Source organism: Podarcis melisellensis, assembly GCF_964234715.1.
Source record: "Podarcis melisellensis genome assembly, chromosome: 8".
Classification (NCBI taxonomy): Eukaryota; Metazoa; Chordata; class Lepidosauria; order Squamata; family Lacertidae; genus Podarcis; species Podarcis melisellensis.
The window spans coordinates 70,637,908-70,659,429 of NC_138540.1; the positions used below are offsets into that span (position 1 = coordinate 70,637,908).

Here is a 21,522-nt window from a genome sequence, read left to right on the forward strand (position 1 = left end):
TTGGGTGTTACCTGCACTTTATTTGCTTCACTGTTTCCCCTTGATTGCTTTGAATCTGTAAAAGTGACTGAGGTTGTCACATGAGGTCATTTGTGGATTTTATTAGCAGATTGGTTTTAATTATTGTTGATTTGAAATTTGTTGAATTATTGATAGACGAACTTAGTCTGAACTTTTTCCATCCCCCACTATTATCCAGATGTCCTCTCTTAGCAATGTCTCACATTCAGATCCTAAACATAATGTCAGGTGGGGATGTATGTTCTGTTGGAATGAAAGAAGTTTAATATATAAAAAAATTCTATATCAAGTATATGGCATCAGGATAGTTTATAGAATTTAGGGAATAGGGTAGTGTATTGTGTTATGAACAAATGTGGAATATAAATATATATCATTTGGTCTCTAGTGTGTGTATATATTGCTTTGGTTGTCGGTATATATCTGTCATTCTTGCAGTTTTGAAAACCAAATGCACAAATCAAGGGGTTTCATCTTTCTACTTTGAGTGTAGTTATATGTTACAAGTTACAACTTAAAAAAATAAAATAAAATGACAGACATTTTGATAAACTGCCGTATTCCCTTCTGGGGAACGGGTTCAAGTTCAAAGTGAACTTTCTAAGCACATTACTAGTCAAATCTATGAACTAAATGAGACTTGCTTTCCGCAATCATTTTAGGAGTGAGGATGAATTATATTAAATGCTACCTGAAAAAGTCCTGTACTGTACTTGTCTGCATACTACAGTCAGTTGATAGGCTTGCTGTAGCTGTTGCTTTGATTATTGATGCTTGGTCTGTCATGGTGATTGTTCACTCATCAGTAAACTCTAGAATCTTGTCTAGCCTGTCAGAAAAGGATGCATGTAGTCTCTCCTCTAAAGGATTAAAATCTTGGCTAAACGCATGTATTCGGGAAAACAAGGAGGGACCTAGCCACCTAAAGGAGGCAATTTCATGTTGCTGAAATGGAGGCCATACAGATGATAGTGGCCCAGTTCGTATATTAACTCTAAGCCAAACTATGGCTTAGCAAATGCAAGCAAGCTTGTGGGTACCCAAAACAAAAATCTCATCTACTTCTATCCTCCCCAGGTCCTCCTGCTGCTGTGCTACCCACAGCTAAGCTATGGCCTGACTTAGCATTGTGTGTGAACCTAGGTTTGTCTCACTCCGAACAAACCATGTGCTGTACCCAGTGTTAGAAACTGAGATATGAAAGCTAGGAGCTGAATGGCACCTTAAACCTAGATTAAGGGCGCAACAACAGAATGTCTTTTTATAACAAGAATGCAAAGCTGAAAATGAATGAACTGTAGCTAAAATATTGTGTTCATTTTTCACATGGTCTAGTTCTTCCTCTGCACACACACCCTAATATTCTTAAGAGCGTCTCTTCTCCAGTCTTCAGAGATTAGCTGAAAGTGGGGAGGCAGAAAAAGCTCCTCCTTTCCTTCCACACTGCAGTTTTAATCTGAAATCTTAGGCGCAGTACTGTGCCCAGAGCTCAGAAACTGTTCATGCTGATGAAATTCCCTGTCACAAAATGCGCCTAGAACAATGGGAGTTTCAAACACTGGCTGTAACCAAGGTTTGATATTGGTTTATCACTCATTGTTTGTTTGGCTCAGCATTACCTGCAAACAAGGCAAATATATTGTCTTGTTCAGTAGATTATAACTGAAATGCTAGGATATGCAACATACTACTGAATCATCTTTTGATGTACAGATGCACAGTAGCCAATATGTGACATAGTAAAGATTGCGTTTTGGGAAACATTTGGCACAGAGTAGAAATGTAACATATGTATGTACCAACGCCCCATTTTTTAAAAAAAAAAAAAAATTAAACTAACTAAAAAGCATCCTCAAAAGTCTGCAGTCTGGAGAATAATCACCCTTTCCCTGCTGGTAATTTTGCCACTTAAAACTGCCCCCCTCCACTGCTTCCCCCTTCCAAATTCTAGATGCCTTTTTATAAGAATAAATGTACACTTGGCCTGAAGGCATGTGATGCAGCTGCCTTGTGAAGCTATGCAGGCCTGGGTCTAGGCAGTGTCTGGAAGGGAGACTGCCTGGGAACCTTATATATGCTGCATTGTGTTATATGTGGAAGAAAGGTGGGGTAATAAATAAATAAAAATGTGCAACCATCCATTAAGAAAGAGGAAGGAAAATTGTTCTTCTAGTTTACCAGATACAGTACTATAAGAAATAGTTTTAAATAAAGACCAGTTTAAGATAAGCATTAGCAAAAGCTATTTAAAGGTTTATCAACTCTAGAATAATTGTGAAATTGTCATCCTTTGGAGGTTTCAAAGAAAAGCTGTGGTTTTACCTGTGGGTAATTTTTCTGAAGAAAAGTGTTTGGGCTTAAGCTTTTCTAGAATATGGAAATGTTACCCCTCTATCCGCGATACTTGGAAACTGACCAAGTTTACTTATGGCAAGAAAGTTGATTTATGCCTAGAGGTGTTGATTTTAAAATACAGTTGACTCACATCTTGCACACATTTAACTTGCGCGATTGCAGCTTTATACCCTTGGCAACTGGCCAGCTGAAAATGCATCCAAGGCGGATAGCTTAAAAACTTAAAGAGATTTTAAAAGTCACAAACTTGCTTACAGGGCACTGGGAGGCTCTTGCAAGATCTTGGACAGCCCCACAAGATCTCACAAGAGCCTCCAGAGTCTGCACGAGAGTTTGCCATTTGTTTCAGCTCAGTGGCAAAAAGAGGAAAGTGATGTGGCAAACAGAAGGAGGAGCTCTTTGAAGGAAGCTTCCGTTGGAAAGTGCAATTGAAATATGCTTCTTGTAAAATGAAACTTTGTCTTGGTATTTTCTTGCAAATATACCATTATACATGGTATGGAAGAAGTGCATAGCGAGAACTTTTTGTTCCTTGCTCGTAACAGGAGAATTGGTCGTCAGTCGCCCAGTGAAATTGATTGGCAATAGGTTCAAGTGGGTAGTAACCAGGTTGGGCCAATGGAGGGGGTTGGCCCCAGTTGAAATCCTGGTTGGAATTCCACCAACCCACCTCCTGTGCCTGCTATCCACAATGGGAGAAAAGCTTACATTTGTACCAATGAGAGCAGGTGTGAAGGTGCAATTCTAAAAAACACAAAAAACTAAACTAAAAAAACCCTCTTCTCTTGCCACAGTCCTGATTCAGCTTAGCTTCCCTGAACTGGCTGTTGGCTTGTTTCCTCTAGCAAAAGGACACACAAGGGTAAACAATAAATGTTGCATGGTGCATCTATTTTGGCCCTGTATCCTATAGTTCGCAAGCCAAGTTCAAAAAATGTAAATGTATCACTTTACAATGTGCTGCCACTTGTGCCTTAGGGGTAGTTTTGCCTTTGATCTGCTGACTAGAGCAATATAGCACCACCAGAGAGAGTGGGTGTGTGAGAGAGGGAGACATTTTATCCCATGGCCACTTACAGTGCCTATGCCACTTATGGAACCCAGCCTGCAAGCTTCCCACTCTTACCCAGAAAGGGAAGCTGAAAGAAATATTAGATTGACTTGTTAAAAGCAAGGCTGTTGTAATGGTATATTTGACCATCAATTGTTTTTTGTCTTTTTGTATCATAGGAAGTGGATGTGGTTTCCTCTTTCAAGAGCAGCCACTTGAGATGCTGGTGAAGGCCACCTTTCTGGTTTGTATATATCCTTATGATGGACTTTGCAGAGCTGCTTAGTACTTTGGGAGTACCTTCTTCCTTATGTTCCTCCTCTTTGAGTTCTAGGAGGGAAAACCTATTGGCATTCTCATAATCTGTTAGTGTTGTGGCCAGCACTGAAAAATTGTTTTCACTGGTGGCCTCCAAACTATGAAATCAGTTGCTAAATTCAGCATAACAGATTCAGGAGATTGGCCCCTTTAAAACAAGTTGCCAAGATCTTTCTCTTTTGGCAAGCCTTTTATAACTACAGTATCGTTTCAGCGTCACCTCTCTGTTTTTCATCTGCAACTTTTATAATACCCCACTACTATTTCTGTAATTTTAATAGTTCTTTGTTTTTCTTTATTTGTAACCTGCATTGAGAACAATTGTTGAAAAATGGCTCCATGATCTCCATAATCAGAGTGAGAATTTCCACAATTGTCATTTTATTGTTCTTGTTTGATAAGGGAACACGGGGAAACACTTTTCTTCATCTCAGAACAAAGCAAAGTTGTAAGACCTGTTCTCACAGGATATTTATAACTGTGCAACAGTATATGCAGGAGAGGCAGTATATCAACTTTAGAACTTAGTGACTTTTAACTCTCTTAATTATTTCTACAGTATTACTGAAAATGGTCAGTGATCATGGTGCCTGTGAGACATCAGTAACCCTCTGAGGTTACTCCCTCTACTTTGCTAAAGTTGGCACTTCTACATTAACCCAAAATGTTGGCTCCTGCTCTAGTTTGCTCTTGCATCTACAGCAGCAAAGCAGTCCAGAATCCTTTCATGCTGTGGTTTTTCTGGCTTGTCACTGTAACCATGCAAGTATATGTGGCTGTTAGCTCTTCTCCCATTCAAAAATACAGTCTGTTCTACGGTTGGAACATCTGACACTGTGCCAGATACTACAAGAGACTCCCTCTCCTTTGTGATAACGCTATCTGAGAAACTACTCCAGTTTATAAATTGCTGGAAATGTTTGCTGCTCTCCTGTTGAACATGCTGAGAGCATAGTATAGCATTTCCCCCAGAGTGTTAATGATGCCTTCAGTGTTTAGAAGGATGTAAATAAATGTTTGGGGAGGTGGGGGTTAAAGAGTTGATCCTGTGAGTACACATACCAATTGCTGATGTAGGAAACCAGTTCTCTTAGAAGCTTCTTAGTCCTATGATATATGCTTGGTCTCTCACAGTATATTCCAGGACATTAAAGATAAGACTTTTAGAGACAAGCCAAGAACTTCCTCCATATGCCTTGTAATCGTCTTCAGCTGACTTACAGGTCTAGGATCCTTCTTTTGCCTGTATATTCAGAAATGTCTCCCCTCTTTGCAGTAGCTTAGGCCTATCTCCTGCCATCTCCTGCTTAGCAGGCTTGATTCCAGCTTGAAGAGCACGCAGCCAGGTGACTTCTCAGTAGACAGGGAACTTATGCTCCCTGGTCACTGCCTCCTGGCATTTCTGTTAGCTCAGATCCTTTCTGGGCTGACTGCCAGAAGGTCTTTGCCCTGTTCTCCCCTTCCAGTGTCCCCTGCTGTTTTGCTCTTTTAAGAGGTGGCCAGTAGCCAGAAAGTAGGCTCCATGTGCATGGATGTTTTTCAGCTCAGAAGAGCTTACTGGAAGGTAAATATTCCCTGCAGTAAAGATGGGTTGCCTGCAATATAGAGGGGTGTTTACTATGGGACTTTGTCTCTATGTATTCTGCTTATTTTTTGGGGAAACTGTAAGAACACTTGAGGAAGGTGAGTTGGGGCAGGGGTGTTTTGGCCAAAAGCTAGAAGCAGGAGTAGTTTTTGAGAGCAGTAACACTTTCTATATTATATCCACACTATAGTTATCTCATGGTTACTTCTTGCAAAGCAGGTTTTTCAAACAACACAAAAGTAAAATGATTGCACATGTTTAAGTTGCAAGCCCTCTTTCAAATCATTTTCATCTCTTGCTGGGGGGAAACAATTGTTCTCCTGCCACAATTAATTTTAACTTAGTACAAGATAACTTTACGATTAGTTAGCATTCTGTTCATTTTACTTTTAAAAAATTGGCGGCTCCACACTAGGGCCTTGCCTGGGATGGGAGTAAGTCCTCTGGGACTTAGGATGACTTTTATTTCTGAATAAATTAGCACTGCAGCAGGTTGTAAATGTCTCTAACAAAGATCAACTAAGTGGGCACAAAATATTTTGTGTAATAAAACACAAATGGCTGGTGACTATAATTGTGCTAGCTTTATTTATTTTTGTCTCCTAATTATTGTAACTATCAGGTCTGTTTGCTTCTTAAACAAAGGCCAAGAGCAAAACCTATCTTGGGATCAAATATTAAAAAGCAGACATAGGATGTTCTTTTGAATTTATTATGTTATCAATTATACCTGTAAACTTAAAAGTTTGATGTTTATGGTGAAAGCAGTTGTTGAAGTAAACTGTCAGCATTTCATTAGTGAGTTGGTCCCTTGGCTGTTTCATAAAGTTGTCAGTTTATTTTTATTACACACCTTGAAGTCTCACTGGAAATCATGCAAATCTCAACTTTTTGTTGCAAAGCTGCATTTCTGGCATTCATAACTTGAAAGCATTATTGCAATGAACTCAACACTTAGAAAACGAGGGAGTTACAGTATATTACAATAATGATTTATTTTTAACAGAATAAATTATTTTTAAGTTGGCCACAATATTTTTGAGATATAAGTTGGTTAGAAAACATAATCACTCTTGATATGCCATCCCACTCTTCTAACTAAAAGGAGCCTTATGGTTTCCCACAGGCCAAAAGACCTGGGCTAAAACAGCTATCTGCAGTCTCCACTTTCTAGATCCATCTGTCCAGATAGGAATGGAACCAATGAAGAGTGGTATTGCATGTTCCCATCAAAGCCAGGAAACCCAGAAGGGTATCATGGCTGATGGTATCAAAAGATCTCAAAGTAGAGTAGAGTACAGTTCTCTATCCATCTCTTGGCACAGATTATTCATTAGGATAACCTTTGCACTTTTTGTTCCGAACCAGGCCCGAAAGCAGACTATAATGGATCCGAATCAGGTTAATTTAGGAAATCATGGAGCTGAGATTACTTATTTTCCTGTATATTGGTTGCGAAAAAGTCATGAAGTTCCTAAGAGGATGTAATATTTCATCTCTTTCCCCCCCCCTAGATAAATTCAGATTAGAAAAGCGGAGCCAGTTCCAGGGTGAGGACCTGTAAGAGGCAATATAATGCGGAAACCAAGCCCTCAGAAAGGTAAGCAGTAATCTTCAAACAAGGAAAGCCCATGTAACTGGTTTATTGATATATCCTTAAATATATTAATGGGGCCAGATATGAAAGCTATAGATGCTTTTTCAACCATCTGGACAAGCAAAATTATGGACAACATTTGGAAACCGGGTCCATAAAACTACCTCAGATTTCTGTGGAGAGATGACATGCATATCCCATTTTGTTTTCTTCTTTCACACCAACAGATCTGTACATAAATTCATCCTGTGTTCAGGGCTGCTTCAGACCAGACAGAACTTATTACACTATGATTCATTATGCATGATGAATGCATGCATGTGTCTCAGTGCAGTGGGGCCCACTCTGAAGTAAATCTCCATGGGATTTTCAACTTTATTGTGAAAGACCCTTCAAACATGGGATATGTAACAAATGTCTGTCTTCCCAAAGAATATTCACTGCATAGGCTGGGCAGATCTCATTACCAAAAGCTTTATTTCTACATTTATAATGGAGCATTTCATTCAGATGTTAGCACAACCTCTCAGCCATACAGTGTGATGAGTTGTTTTTCTTCAGATGCGTACAGATATCCTCAAAACCAAACTTTTGTACATGATGATAAACAAGTACAACGTAGTTTGGTAACCTGACATTAGGAGCTGGGGATGCATGCACAATGAATTATCATTACACTGAGACTTGAGTAATACACAGGTGAAGGAGAAAGGTTACCTTGAATTCTTACCGAACTTTTTGCACTTTTCATTTTCATTATCCGAATAGTTCTTTTGAGCTGCAAATGGAGCAGTTCTCAGTGAGCAAGTAGTGTGCGCACAGCATATAGCCCCTTCCAAGATTGAGGTGTGTATAGCATGAGTGGGGAACCTTTTTAGCTGCATGGGCCAAATCCTTACCAGGATCACCCTGGTGGACCAAATTTGGCAAGTGGGTAGGGCCTCCCACTTGTCAGCCACCTGACATCATGTGTAAGGTACTTGAAGCTGGGACCTCAAAGAGCCTCACTAAGTGCTGCTAAAAGGGGAGGGTTTCTTTCTTCATCTTAGCCAGGGGTTGAATGGAATCCCCTGCTAAAACAATGATAGAAAAAGTCTCAATTTCAGCATGGGATCCTGATGCACACCTGTTGCTGAATCAAATGGGGGGGGCATACTCAGAATCTCCCATTAAAGGGTGAGTGTTCCCGTCATTTTAGCATGGGATCCCATGCAAGTTTTCATGGAAACCTTTGCGAAAATAATGAGGAGAAACTCTTAGCAGGAGATTGCAATGCCAACCCCTTCCTGAATCAGGTAGGATTTGCATGGAATCCTGCAAAAGTGAACAGGATTTAACCTCCTCATCAACTAATGAGCAGGCTTAAAATCTGCTCAGATTGGATACACAGTGCTGGGAACAGGGACATCCTGCTAGCACAGGATTTAACCCCACCCTGGTGCCTATCAGGTGACCACATTAGGGATGGCAGTGGTGGGTGAGTGCAATTTGAGTAAAAAAGTGTCTCGGGACAACTTGGACTCCCTGGAGAGGACTCAGTCTTTTGTAAACATACTCCCATAGACCTCAGAAGCCCTTAATGAACAATTTTAATCCTGATTGTGGGACAGAGCAGGGGATTAACTAGAACATCCTTGGCATGGGTGGAAGGTGGAGGCACTACTTTCTGATTTTCTGATCCACAGCTGTTGGCACCCCACCTTTCAATACTCCCTTTCCGCTGGCTGCCTCTTGCAGGAGAATACCTGGCAGTAGCTTGCCATCTGAGTGGGCAAGTTGGGTCTGCACTGTGGCTGAGCTCCCTCTTCAGCACCACCACCCCCAGCAAACCCCAGTGTCACTCCTCCTCTCCAGTGGAGACTTAACAGAGGAGAGACTATGCAGTATCCTCATCCACCCCATTCAACATCAGGAGGGTTTGGATTGCATTGCTCACTGGTATATATCTAAGGAAGTAATGGCTTGGTCAAGCTTAAGTTGGGCAGGGGTCTGCCTTCTATGTAAGATTATTTTGTATGCTGCCTTGGCCACTGACGTTGCAATGTAGTTGTAGCTGATACTGCACTTAGTTTGACTATGTTGCTTCGTGGTAGGAAGTGTTTTGGCTTCCATCAGCATAGACTCCACTTTTCTGCACACACACAGATGAACTTTCTGCCCATAATTACTTTTTAAGGGAGCCTAGCTTGCCATTCTGTTTACAGCTAGGCCAGCTGAAGGAAGCTCTTCTGAGCCTGTGTTGCTGCTTTGGCACCATCTGCTTATACTCCCAGCATGGTGCAAGCCGGTGCTGTGTTGGCAGATGCATCCTTCCCTTTAATGAGGCATGAAACCAACAACCAGCCTACCTCATGGCACTTTTCTCTAGTGACTATAATATTTTCTCCGACTGCAAGGCAAATTGTGATTGTGTCTGTGGCATATGCATTTAAGGCAGATTTTTCTTTGCAGCTGAATTAGCCTTTTTCTCCCTGACTCTGAGCAGTTGACTAGCAATTTTGATATAAAGGAAAGAAGGAAAGAAATCCAGCTAAGAAGGTAGTATCTGATTCTGCTTTCTATTCATATATGCCATACAAAGTGCAAGGATCTTTCCAGGAAATTCCTTGTCTGATTTACAGTGGTGCTGCTACTCCTTCTCTCTCTACCACCCCACTTCTTTCAGATTGTTTTTGCACCTCTAGTTGTTCATCTTACAGAAGTTAGTCCCTCTCTAGCACCACTTGTCCTTTTAATAGTGTGAAAGTAAATGGAGGAAAACAGAAGCCCATGTGAGCATGCTGAGAGGCAGCTGGAGAACTTGATAATAGTGATGCTGGTTGATTAGTCTGCAGCGTGGTTGTCTGGTCTTTGATTTCAGCCTTCTGTTCAGCTGATTATTTTCTTCATGGAATCTGTATCCTCCAGCCACTGCTACCGTTGTGACCTCTGGTTGTGAATATTATGCAATATGCTTCAAAAGCAGCACCTGTGCTTTTAGCCAGGCCGTTTCCTGTCAGTGCAATTGGCTTTCTAGAAAGCAGTTGAAGGTGTATTTGTTTTCTCTAATGGAATTATTTTAGCAGTAGCTGTCGTGCGCTTCCTGTGTGTCTGTAGCTCCCTGTTTTTCTCCTTTTTTTCATCTATTGGACCCTAACAAAGCTTTGTCTATATAAAAATTTGATGAAAAATTAGATTCCACTCTCTAAGGAATCCTAGAGAGTGTTTAGCAATCCTATTTGTGTTTACTCTGAAGTAAGTCCTATTGACTTAGGAGTGAGGAGATGGAACAACAAGCATCATTAAGGCATGTTTATGTAAATATTTATTTATATGCATTTTTAATAATTATGGCCCCTGCCCCACAACTTACATTTCTACCATATAAGTATCAGAATCACTTTTGAATTATTTCTTGTTACTTTAGAAAAGGAACTTCTCCCCACAACCCTTTGGGCCAAAACAAATGTTGTTTGCCATTATGCGGTTTATTTATCTTCCAAAGATCTCAAGGTGATGTACATAGTTCTCCTGCACCCCATTTCATCCTCACAACGACTCTGTGAGGTAGGTTAGGCTAAGAGATGGTGACTAGCCCAAGGTCACCCAGTGAGCTTCATGGCTGAGTGGGGATTCCAACCCTGGTCTCCCAGGTTGACCTTTATTTCTTTAAAAAACAGCTAGTGTGGTTAGAGAGTGAGCTGGTTTGGGAACATGGCATGGGAAGATGGGCTAAGGTATTGTCCCTGACATGGTGCTGATAGTAATTGCCTTCCCCACTATACCTGCTGTTCATAGTGGGAGGAAAACATCCATTGGTGCCAAGAGCCGACCTGGTGGGGTTTGTCCCCCCTGGTCGCCCCTGCCCCCCCCCCCCGCTACTTGTTGAAGAAAAATCAGCTTCACAAGGGAATATCATATGACAAATATTGCTTCCACTTTGGCCCTCTTTTACTGCTTAGTGCAGGAGTGGGGAACCTTAACCCAGGGACCCATTGCAGTTTCTAGGCCTGTCTCTGTTTGGCCCTTGGGACTTTTCCCAGACCTCACACCCTCCCACACGTCACACACTCCTTGAATGCCTTTGCTGGTTGGAATGTGTCCTTGAATTGTGATAAATCCTCTTGCTTGCCTGGAAGAAGGATGGAGGGGTGTGTATTTGTGTAGAAATCTCTGACTTTTGTATGGCTGGAATGTAACCCTAAAAGTCCCATCCATTGCTCTGCTCATTATTGCATCTGACCCCAAACACCACTGGTATGCGGCACTCAGAAGGTTGCAGATGAAAGAATGTGGCCCTCAGGCTCAGATAAAAGCGGGGAATGAAAATAACTTGATAGTGCTATTCACTAATGTGTGCTGTATATTTTGTATTAACAAGGTTGGAGGATATGTGATAAATCATAATAAATGTGGTAGTCTTTAAGGTGTCTCAACTGTTTATAAGGAAAAAGTTGAAATAGAAGCTGTTTTTTCAATTTTATTCCCCCCCCCACATCCCCCCCTGATTTTGCAACACCATTACTAGCATTTCAAGCACTTTTTCATGTTTCTAGATGACAGTCAGTTTCCACAACTCTCCTGGCAATCCAGTTTGCTATTTGGCTCACAATGAAACTTCTGTTAATGTTTCAGCATCTTCATCAAGTGCTCAGTAGTTTGTGCTGGCTATATTGATTGATCAAGGCCTCACTTGTGATTTTGTTGTTGTCCCCCATGATAAATTACTTAAGTCTCTTAATTCTGTTCTCTCCCCACCCCCTGACACACCACTCTCCTATTTCTGTGTGAATTACCAGAGGCTGCACAGGGAGGAGGACTGTAGGGTTACAAACTAGATACAGCAAAGTAGCATCCTGTTTTCATCAGCTTGCATCCTGTCACATCAGAAGGATATTGACTTGGCCATTTAGACATGGGCATGGAGCTTTTTCTTCAGTTCTCAGCAGTGTCTTTGCTGTGTTTTGCAGCTGGCAGGGATCAGACAAATAAGCAGAAACTAAGGAAAATAAATTTTCCCACTGACTGTTGTGACCTTTGTGGAAAAGGGCAGATCTCCTAATTTGAGGTTGGCCTCTGAAACTCAATATTTTAAACATCTCATTATATGTTAGCATGCAGTCGGTTTCATTTTACTTCTAGCATAATTAGTTTGAAGGGAATTTTGGTCCAAACAGTGACACTTATACATTGAAGGGTAAATCTGCTTGCGGTTGACCAAGAAACAGTAGGCAACATGGAGCATAGTTTCTTGCTGATGAAGGAAAAGCTCTTTGTGAGGTTATTCTCTCTCTTTGGTCTTAGCAATAGACTGGAAAGATGGCAAAAAACACAAGTATGGGCGCCTGTCAGAACCTCCGTCTCAGTACCAAGGTATGAATTAGATCCACCATTCTTTTCTGTTCCCCTTTGTTAGAAGAGCAGCTAGTGAGTTTTCTGCTGACCACAAAAGAGAAGGAATATAGAGAATAATAATAATAATAATAAATTTTATTTATATCCCGCCCTCCCTAGCCGAAGCCGGGCTCAGGGCGGCTAACAACACCAAAATAGTGCGACATTATAAAAACATTATAAAAATTAATTAAAATCAAGATTGATGGCAGCCATAAAGTTTTGTAAAGGTTGCCAGAGGGGGGAGTCAGGCTGCGCCCTAACCAAAGGCCTGGTGGAACAGCTCTGTCTTGCAGGCCCTATGGAAAGATGTCAAGTCCTGCAGGGCCCTTGTCTCTTGTGACAGAGCATTCCACCAGGTTGGAGCCGCAGCCGAAAAGGCCCTGGCTCTAGTTGAGGCCAGCCTAACCTCTCTGTGGCCTGGGACCTTCAAGGTGTTTTTGTTTGAAGACCGTAGGTTCCTCTGTGGGGCATACCAGGAGAGGCGGTCCCGTAGGTACGAGGGTCCTAGGCCGTATAGGGCTTTGAAGGTTAAAACCAGCACCTTAAACCTGATCCTGTACTCCACCGGGAGCCAGTGCAGCTGGTAATATAAACTTTTAATGGGCCATGTCAACATGTGAAGCTGTCATATATTGAGTCAGATCATTGGTCTTTCTTGCCTCAAGGTCTCAGGCAGCGCTCTTCCCTAATCCATTTTCCCAAAATCTTTTAAATAGAGATGCCAAGGATTCAGTCAGAGCAAATACCCAGCCAGTGAGCTATTACTCCTAAATCAATCCAAGTTGAAGGAGGGATATCAGCTTTTTAGTCCTAAAGAGCTTTGCACAGAGCAGCTGCTTCTATTTGATAATTCTAGATCTGTTTGCATCTTCTTTATTAGCATATCTGATTATGCTGTAATTGCAGTGGAGCCCTTCTCGGCAAATAGTTTGTGAAAATGCATCCATGCAGCACAGGTACATAGGACTGGTTCACGCATACTACATGTATGTCTCTGGTTGACTTGGAACTGAACATACAGAGTAACTCCATCAAGAAGCAGTGTGTCTGAAGTGATACAAAATATTTGAGACTTGATGGATTTAGGATAGCTTGTTCACATGTGGAGGTCTTCATTTGATGTTGCAGTTATCATGTGGAACATGGCATATGTGAACCAGCCTAAAGAGGGATTTTCTTTGGTTGCTCCACAACAACATGGAATCTTGCTGTCCAAGATCATCCTCAATGTCTGGCATCCAAGGCATTGAAACACACACAGTTCAAAACCTAGATTTCATTGAATATCAGCAGCAGAATCCCTCAGTGACAAAAGGCTAACTTGTGGCTAACTTTGAAGACACAGACAAGTCAAAGAGCTCCTAATTAATTTGCTGGTTATCGTGGCTTCACTCTGCTTTGTCCAAAGGCAGTAGTTCTGTCACGGTGGGACCTTTTTCAGTATAATCACTGTGGTGTGTTTCTGCTACCACTGTACCTCTGCATGCATGCTGCCTTTCTGTATAAATGTGATTAAACCTAATGAGTTACACTTCAGTGTTTCTGTGCTCAAACTCCTATGAGGATTCACAGTCTTTCAATCCCATGCAAGAGCATGATATGGCCTACAGCTTGTGCAGAATGTGTGGCTTCTGAGGAAATAAAGGCAGCAGCAAAAAACATCAATTGACAGGAATAAAAGCACCAACAAAATCAGTTTAAAGGTACCAGGTGAACAGGCCTAGAGACCACATGATTAGCAAGTTAAAATGGCTGCACCAGCCGTGCCAATTTTCCTAATTGGCTTTGCCAGTGTACCATCCAACTGCCATGATAAAGAATTAGTATTTTGTTCCTTTATTTCTCTGGTAATTATCAACAGAGGGGATTGTTATTGCCTGGTGAAAATCTAGTTTGCCTGAATGAGTTATAATAGGAGTTATAAATTGCCTCAAACCTAGGTGCTTTCCAAAAATTAAAAGCATGAGTCATCCTCTGCCTGCAGTCTTATAATCTCTTGAGATAAGAAGGGTGATAAATAAGGCAGAAAATGAAGTTGAAGGAAGAAATGGAGGGAAATCACTAGCTTATCTTGTACAGGCAATCCTTTTGGCTAACAACTCACAGTTAATGCCAACCTGGGACACTCTTGGATCAGTGAATAACAGAGTAAACTTTAGCAAATGTAAACCCATTATCACTGAGTGGGGAAGAAAGCCCTTGACTTTTTAAAAATCAAATTAGTTGGTTAGCAGGTGATATGAAAGACCTCTGCCTGAGATCCCAGAGAACTGTTGCCAGGCAGAGTAGACAATACTGGACTATATAGATCAGGGGTGGTCAACCAGGTCCCTACCGCCCACTAGTGGGCATTTCAGGATTTCAGGTGGACACTAGGGGGTTCTACAGTACAAACTAAATCCTCCTTCCATCTAGCACTGGTGGGCGGTAAGGAAATTTTACCATAAAGAAAGATGCATTAGTGGGCGGTAGGTAAAAAAAGGTTGACTACCCCTGATATAGATAGACAAGTGGTCTGACCTGTTATAAAGTAGCTTCCTTTCCTGTGTATCGGCTGTTCTGCATAGCGAGTCACTGTAACATTAATGTACAATTGGTTTCTTCCATTAAATTAACTTTGCTCTCATCTCATAGTATGCCACCCTCCATGTGGCTCTGTGTGGACAAGTCCTCAGGAAAAAGGGGACTTATACAAAATAAGATGGACAGTTTATCAAAATACCATGAGGCTATCACATGAAACAAAATAGCATTCTGCTAATTGTTGAGTGGGCTAAAACAGGTTTTCTGCATTGTAAAGACATGTTCTAGTTGTACTGTGGTGCTCCATGCCAGAGATGGGCCATTACTAAATGTAAAAAAGTAAAAGGGATTAGTTTCTTTGGTTTCTTTACCTATGAATTGCTGGCAGGTGAAATGTGGGCATAATCTGTCTACAGTAGTGTGGCATGTGCAAGCAGTTTAAAAAGCTATTATGCCACTTGCAGGCCAGTTACTGTGTAAGACATACAGATAAAGGCTGCAATCTTGAATATTCTCTCTTGAAAGATAGGGCCCTAAATTGGTAGACTTCACTTTTTACAAAACATGCTTAGGATTGCATGTAAGAATCCTAGCATTTAAAATAAAAAAGAAAGGATCCCCCTACGACTCTGTACTATATTTGTTCTGTTACATCTGAATAACCAAGAAGACCTCTGTTTTCACTGTATTGTGCAATAAAAAGGGAAGACTTCAGAGAGGTGCTGCTCAAACTAGCAGCTAGTTGTGTGTGTTAAGTTCCCTCCCTCTCAATCCTTAACATCTAGTTGCTGTGTTCACTGTTCTGACATCTGCGTGGCATTCATTTCCTTGACACTGGCTTCAGCAGCCAATGATATATGGAGGTTGTTCGAATGATGCCAGGGCCCTTAGTAAGTTATGAACAATTTGGGCTTCACATTAAAAAGTGGAAAAGGGAAGGAATTTGACCGTGGCTGCTATTTTGGACTGGAGTTTCCTGTTCCTTATAACATGTAGCTGTGCCCTCTCCAGCTTGGCTGACTGACTTTGTCAGCTACTAAGTGTATGAGTCATCTTGAGGTCTCTTTGGCTTCTTAAGGCATGGAGAAAACCTTAAGAATGTTGAGAGAATAATGTAAAAGTGCTGCATGCAGTTCTACAACTGAAGCAAATGAACCATACTATATGTCAGCTACTGTGTGTGCCTGTGGGAGATGGAGCAAGATATAACTGCAGTTATATCCCTGGTCTTCAATTGGGGGATTGAAACCCACTAGTGGGTTGTGTCCTGATCCAAGCTAGGTCACAACAGGAGTGCTAGCGCCATGCAAATATATGGTAAAAGATGCTTGTTTGAGTTAAAAGTGCGTCCTGGGTCTGAAAAGCTTGAAGATACCTGCAATACATGAATAGATACATAGACTAGGATTCAGGTACAAAGCTTTTTTGGTTGACTTTAGACTTAATTTAAGTTTCTCTACCACAATTGGTGGGACGCGGGTGGCGCTGTGGGTAAAACCTCAGCGCCTAGGACTTGCCAATCGTCAGGTCGGCGGTTCGAATCCCCGCGGCAGGGTGCGCTCCCGTCGTTCAGTCCCAGTGCCTGCCAACCTAGCAGTTCAAAAGCACCCCCGGGTGCAAGTAGATAAATAGGGACCACTTACTAGCGGGAAGGTAAACGGCGTTTCCGTGTGCTGCGCTGGCTCACCAGATGCAGCTTGTCACGCCGGCCACGTGACCCGGAAGTGTCTTCGGACAGCGCTGGCCCCCGGCCTCTTAAGTGAGATGGGCACACAACCCCAGAGTTGGACACGACTGGCCCGTATGGGCAGGGGTACCTTTACCTTTACCACAATTGGTAATTCTGTACTCTCAGCCCAAACAATTCATTGTGATCTTTTGAACTTGAAATTGTTATCATTGTGTAATTCATTTTGATCAGCTCCTCTGCCTAATAGCTAATACATTTATAGGTATTTCATTAAGGTTCTTATATAGACTGGTCATTTTCCAGAATTATTCTCAAAAGTTCCATTGCAGTCTTTTTTTTCTTCTCCTTTACACAGGTCACTTTGCCTGGGATAGATACTTGAAAGAGACATGCTCCATCCCTGCTCCTGCCCATTGCTTCAAGCAGGTAATGGAGCATTCCATGTTGTAAAAGAGTTGGGATGAAGGGGTCAGCTTCTAGACAGCTCATGGACAAGTGTGGAATAAACTCCTGTACCTTCTCTTTGTGGGGGAAGAGCAACCGATGCAGGTACCCGGTTGTAAAATATATAACAGAACAGAGCTTTTTAAATAAAGGTGCAGTCACATGACCTTTAAGGTTGGTGAAATAGCTCAGGAACCTTTGTTCACAGGTAGGTTTGAACAGGAACATTAGATTTCTCCCTGCTTGGACTATGTATGTATCTGGATCATTGCATGTGCTGACATTAGTTTCCTTTAGGTCTAAAGTTAAAATAAACATTTGTTGTAGTTCCTTGAGTTATGAGATGATTGTTTGGGCATCATCTTTGGCTACAATTTTAAAATGCTTTCTAATGAAAGTGTCTGCCTTATAAGTGAAGCCTAGACAAAAATATGTGAATTTTGAAGGTAGCATCGTGCCTGGGTTTGATTTACTAGCAAATTGGGTTGGTAGGAAATGAAGGTCCAAGAGTACAGTAGGACTCCAAGCCAAGTTTTAAATATTGTTGAATGCAGACTATCCCAGGTTTGATCCTTGACATGTCAAATTAAATTGGATTAATTTGGAGATAATTTGAAAGAACTCTGTCTGATAGCCAGATGCGTCAGCTTGCCTGCACGATTTAGGGGGCTGGTGACGTGCTGACATCACTGGTGTGTGAGTTGCTGATGTGCTGTGCACACACCACACAGCTTGCGCAAGTGATGCAAAATACTGATGGGACCCAGCCCCCTCCTTGAAAATTTCAGCGGGACCTTGTCCCGTCTGCCCCTTCTAGATGTTGATAGCCCAAAAAACTACCAAGGCAACCAAAGAACCTTTTGGCACCTTAACAGCCAACACATTTTATTATGGCATAAGATTTTGTGGACTGAAGCCCACTTTGTCAGGTGCAAGATGAAGAGCAGCTGCCAGTCAAAGTAAGCAATAGTGGGCTAGATGGACTCAGAAAAGTCAGCTTCCAATGACCCCAAGAGTGCCTGATCAAGGAGATAAGCATAGTGCTGTGATGTGCAAGCTCAGGGTTAAGGACCATTAACAAAGCATGACAGGTTGGCTTGAGCTCATTTAGATTTTTTAATAGACATAAACTTCTTAATCAAAAGGTTCTCTAAGCAATGTACTGTACATAAATCAATATAAAACAATTATCAACAATCCACAGATAAAATCAACAAAATTTTAATAGAAAATATTAAATTATAAGTGGATAGACTTGTTTAACTAAAAAGGGTTTTAGCAGGCATCTTGAACAGTATGGCAAAGGTGCCTGCCTAATGTTAATTCTGAAATATAGGCGCTGCCACAGAGAAGGCTTTCCATTTCTCTTGAATGGAAAGACAGCGGTGTTTTATTTCAAAAGCAAAAATAATGGGGAAAGAAGAGAATTTTTGGGTTTAGTGGCTGTAAGTGAACATTTTGGAGGAGAATTTTTACCATGTTGATGACTGAATTTCTTTCACTTGTTCCTTACCCTTGTTTCTCTTTCATTGCCTACTGTGACATCCAGTTCTAATATGCTCTTGGCATTCAGGTGCTGGGAACAATTCAGGGAATAAGGAGGAGGTTTGGGAGGGAAGAAAAATGTATCACTCAAGTCACGCTGAAAGCCTTGTTCTCCTCAGTCGTACACCCCACCTTCCAATGAATTCAAGATCAGCATGAAGCTAGAAGCCCAGGACCCCAGGAACACCACTTCCACTTGTATTGCTACTGTGGTGGGATTGACAGGTGCCCGTCTCCGATTGCGCCTGGATGGCAGTGATAATAAGAATGACTTCTGGCGTCTGGTGGATTCTGCAGAAATCCAGCCTATTGGCAACTGTGAAAAGAATGGAGGGATGTTGCAGCCTCCTTTAGGTGAGTTGAAACCTTGTTTGCCCCAAGGGCTACATTTATGCTATAATACGTCTTCTAGATTCCAAGTGATCAAAAGAGCTTTGGAATTGCAGTAAACAGCGATATGACATCTGAATATATGAAGTGCTCTGGAGAAGGGAGGCTTACTTAGAGGTATCTACTGTGTGCTCCATTCATGTTTCTTCCCTGCCTGGTTTCCTCTAGGCCATGGGTAGACAAACTAAGGCCTGGGGGCTGGATCCGGCCCAATCACCTTCTAAATCCGGCCCGCGGACGGTCCGGGAATCAGCGTGTTTGTGCCCTTTTATTTAAAATGCATCTCCGGGTTATTTGTGGGGCATAGGAATTCGTTCATTTCCACCCAAAAAATATAGTCCAGCCCCCCCCCCAAGGTCTGAGGGACAGTGGACCGGCCCCCTGCTGAAAAAGTTTGCTCACCCCTGCTCTAGACACTTGTTACTGACCACAGGTAGCCATGCTAGTGGCTCTGCATCTCTGAATTAAGAGCAGATTTAAATGTTCAGGAGGACCCGTAATACACTCTTCTGTACAAGTGTGCATGAGGCTGTACAGGGCAGATCACTTGCTTTACTGTAGTTCACTGTCAAAAGTGACACAGCTGAAGTTTTCAGGAACGTTCTTCTAATTTCCCAGCAGAATGGGTCCACAATGGATTACAATAAGAGGGCTGTGTTAGCTGTGATGTCATGATTAAGCCCACTATAAAACACCAGTTCACATTCTTAAAATACTGTTGCATTTATTTCCAAGTTCTGCTTATGTTACCTATTAGAAAATCTTGGTATGCTCAAGTAGTAGCATCAACAAAAAGTCCAGCCAATAGTATGGTGCAAACTAAGCTTCCTTAGACTCTCTCAAGAGAAATATTCCTTGATTTTCAGTACATTTGCTAAATGTTATGATGAAGACATCAAGGTACCTTCATAATAGAAGGATGGCAGAACTGAAAGCTGCTACTACACTTTTTATGGTCTCCACCTCTGTTTGTTGCAGGATTTCGACTGAATGCTTCTTCTTGGCCCATGTTTCTCCTGAAGACTCTGAATGGAGCAGAAATGGCACCTGTTAGGATTTTCCACAAGGTATAGCCATCATCGTTCCCTATTCTGAAGACAATGTAGCTAGCTTTGATGTGCTTATGAGTTTGGTTCTCCATTTGCCTGGAAGGAGTGGGGGTTGAGGCTTTGTTCCACTCCTCATCATTAACAGTACTCCTGTTCAGAGAATATAGATAGCAAGACTCTAAGTTTCTGAAAGAATGGAAGTGAATGTTTGTATGAAGTCCCTAAGTTTGATGTGGTGGTGTCATGAATGGCACACTTAATAACTTTACAGGTGGGGGAGGGAGGTATGTTGGCCAAAGAGGTAAGTCACAGAAGGATTGGGTCTAGTCAGAAGGCAAAGGGGGATCAGATTCGGGGCAGGAGCAAGATGGGATAAGAACAATATGAACATGAGCACAGATGGAAAGTAGGGATGTGAAACGTCAAGATTGAAAATTATATTTGTGGAGAGTAAAAGGGAGAAAATAATTCAGCAAAAGGTTGGCAGCAGGGCATCACAAGGTATGCCAGAGGACCAAGTTTTGACAGGATGGTGTAGGGGGCCAGAACTCTTAATGTCCCCATTTAGACATAACATTGAACTCTAGTTGTTTTTATACTGGGTGTAATCTTTCCCTGGTTACTGTAACGCAGGGGTGGTAAATATGTTGCATTCTAGAAGTTATTGGGGATCCCATATCTTTCCCAGCTAGCATGACCAGTGGTCAGGGATGTTAGGAGTTGTAGTACAGCAATATCTGGAGGACCTCAGGTTCCAGTGAACCAGGTTAATGTGTGATGCACAGAGTGCTACTCCTGCTACTGCATTCCACCATGTGCTTTCCCTCCCCCAGTAGTGTTCCATACAGCCCTCCTTTGTTATCCTTAACCAACCCTTCATCAGGGTAACTTGGCTTGGATTTAGGAAAGACAAGTGTATGAACTGCAGTTAGCAACTTCCTGGATTAAGCTCCCAATTTGAGAAGCTAAATTGACAGTAGAAAATGAATGAAGGTACTGTTGTTTGAACGTAGAATTTAACCATGTTTAAGAAAAATAAGCCAAAGTTCAACATTGCATCTGAACTTGGCCTGTGATGCAATTAAGTTCTATAAATTAGCCCACCAGTAGCCTTTATCTGATTCCTTGTGCAGCAGCTGCTGGGAAACAAGGGCTAATGGGTGCACTTCTAAGTCAGCAGAATAGGTCTGTAAAGTAAGCTGTGTGTGTACATGCACACATATGCGTATTAATAGAGTTGCATCTGATCCTTTTTCTTGTACCTTCCCCCTCCTAGGAGCCACCATCTCCATCCCAGAATTTCTTTAAGATGGGGATGAAACTGGAGGCTGTAGATAGGAAAAACCCACATTTCATCTGCCCTGCCACCATTGGTGAGGTGCGGGGTTCTGAGGTCCTCATCACTTTTGATGGCTGGAGGGGAGCCTTTGATTACTGGTGCCGTTATGATTCTCGCGACATCTTTCCAGTTGGTTGGTGTTCACTGACCGGTGACAACTTGCAGCCCCCTGGAACGAAAGGTAAGAGTCCTATCAAAGCATTACTACATTTCACCCCTGAAATGGGTAATAGTTGTCT

General features: G+C 41.9%; 1 protein-coding gene across 6 annotated transcripts in view; it reads left to right on the top strand.

Annotated features, from left to right (window-relative positions):
* The window catches only part of SCMH1 (Scm polycomb group protein homolog 1), a 45,434-nt gene that overhangs the window by 1,472 nt on the left and 22,440 nt on the right, over positions 1-21,522 (top strand). For 2 of the 6 annotated variants that reach the window (XM_081920628.1, XM_081920632.1), the window contains exons 2-8: positions 3,607-3,671; positions 6,845-6,930; positions 12,211-12,279; positions 16,872-16,942; positions 18,625-18,859; positions 19,874-19,962; positions 21,221-21,464. In XM_081920628.1, the coding sequence (XP_081776754.1) occupies positions 6,906-6,930; positions 12,211-12,279; positions 16,872-16,942; positions 18,625-18,859; positions 19,874-19,962; positions 21,221-21,464 (733 nt within the window). In that variant the 5' untranslated portion in view covers positions 3,607-3,671; positions 6,845-6,905. Of the gene's footprint in view, positions 1-3,606; positions 3,672-6,844; positions 6,931-12,210; positions 12,280-16,871; positions 17,066-18,624; positions 18,860-19,873; positions 19,963-21,220; positions 21,465-21,522 lie in introns of those variants that run through there. The other 4 variants (XM_081920629.1, XM_081920630.1, XM_081920631.1 and 1 more) reach the window with 4 other exon arrangements.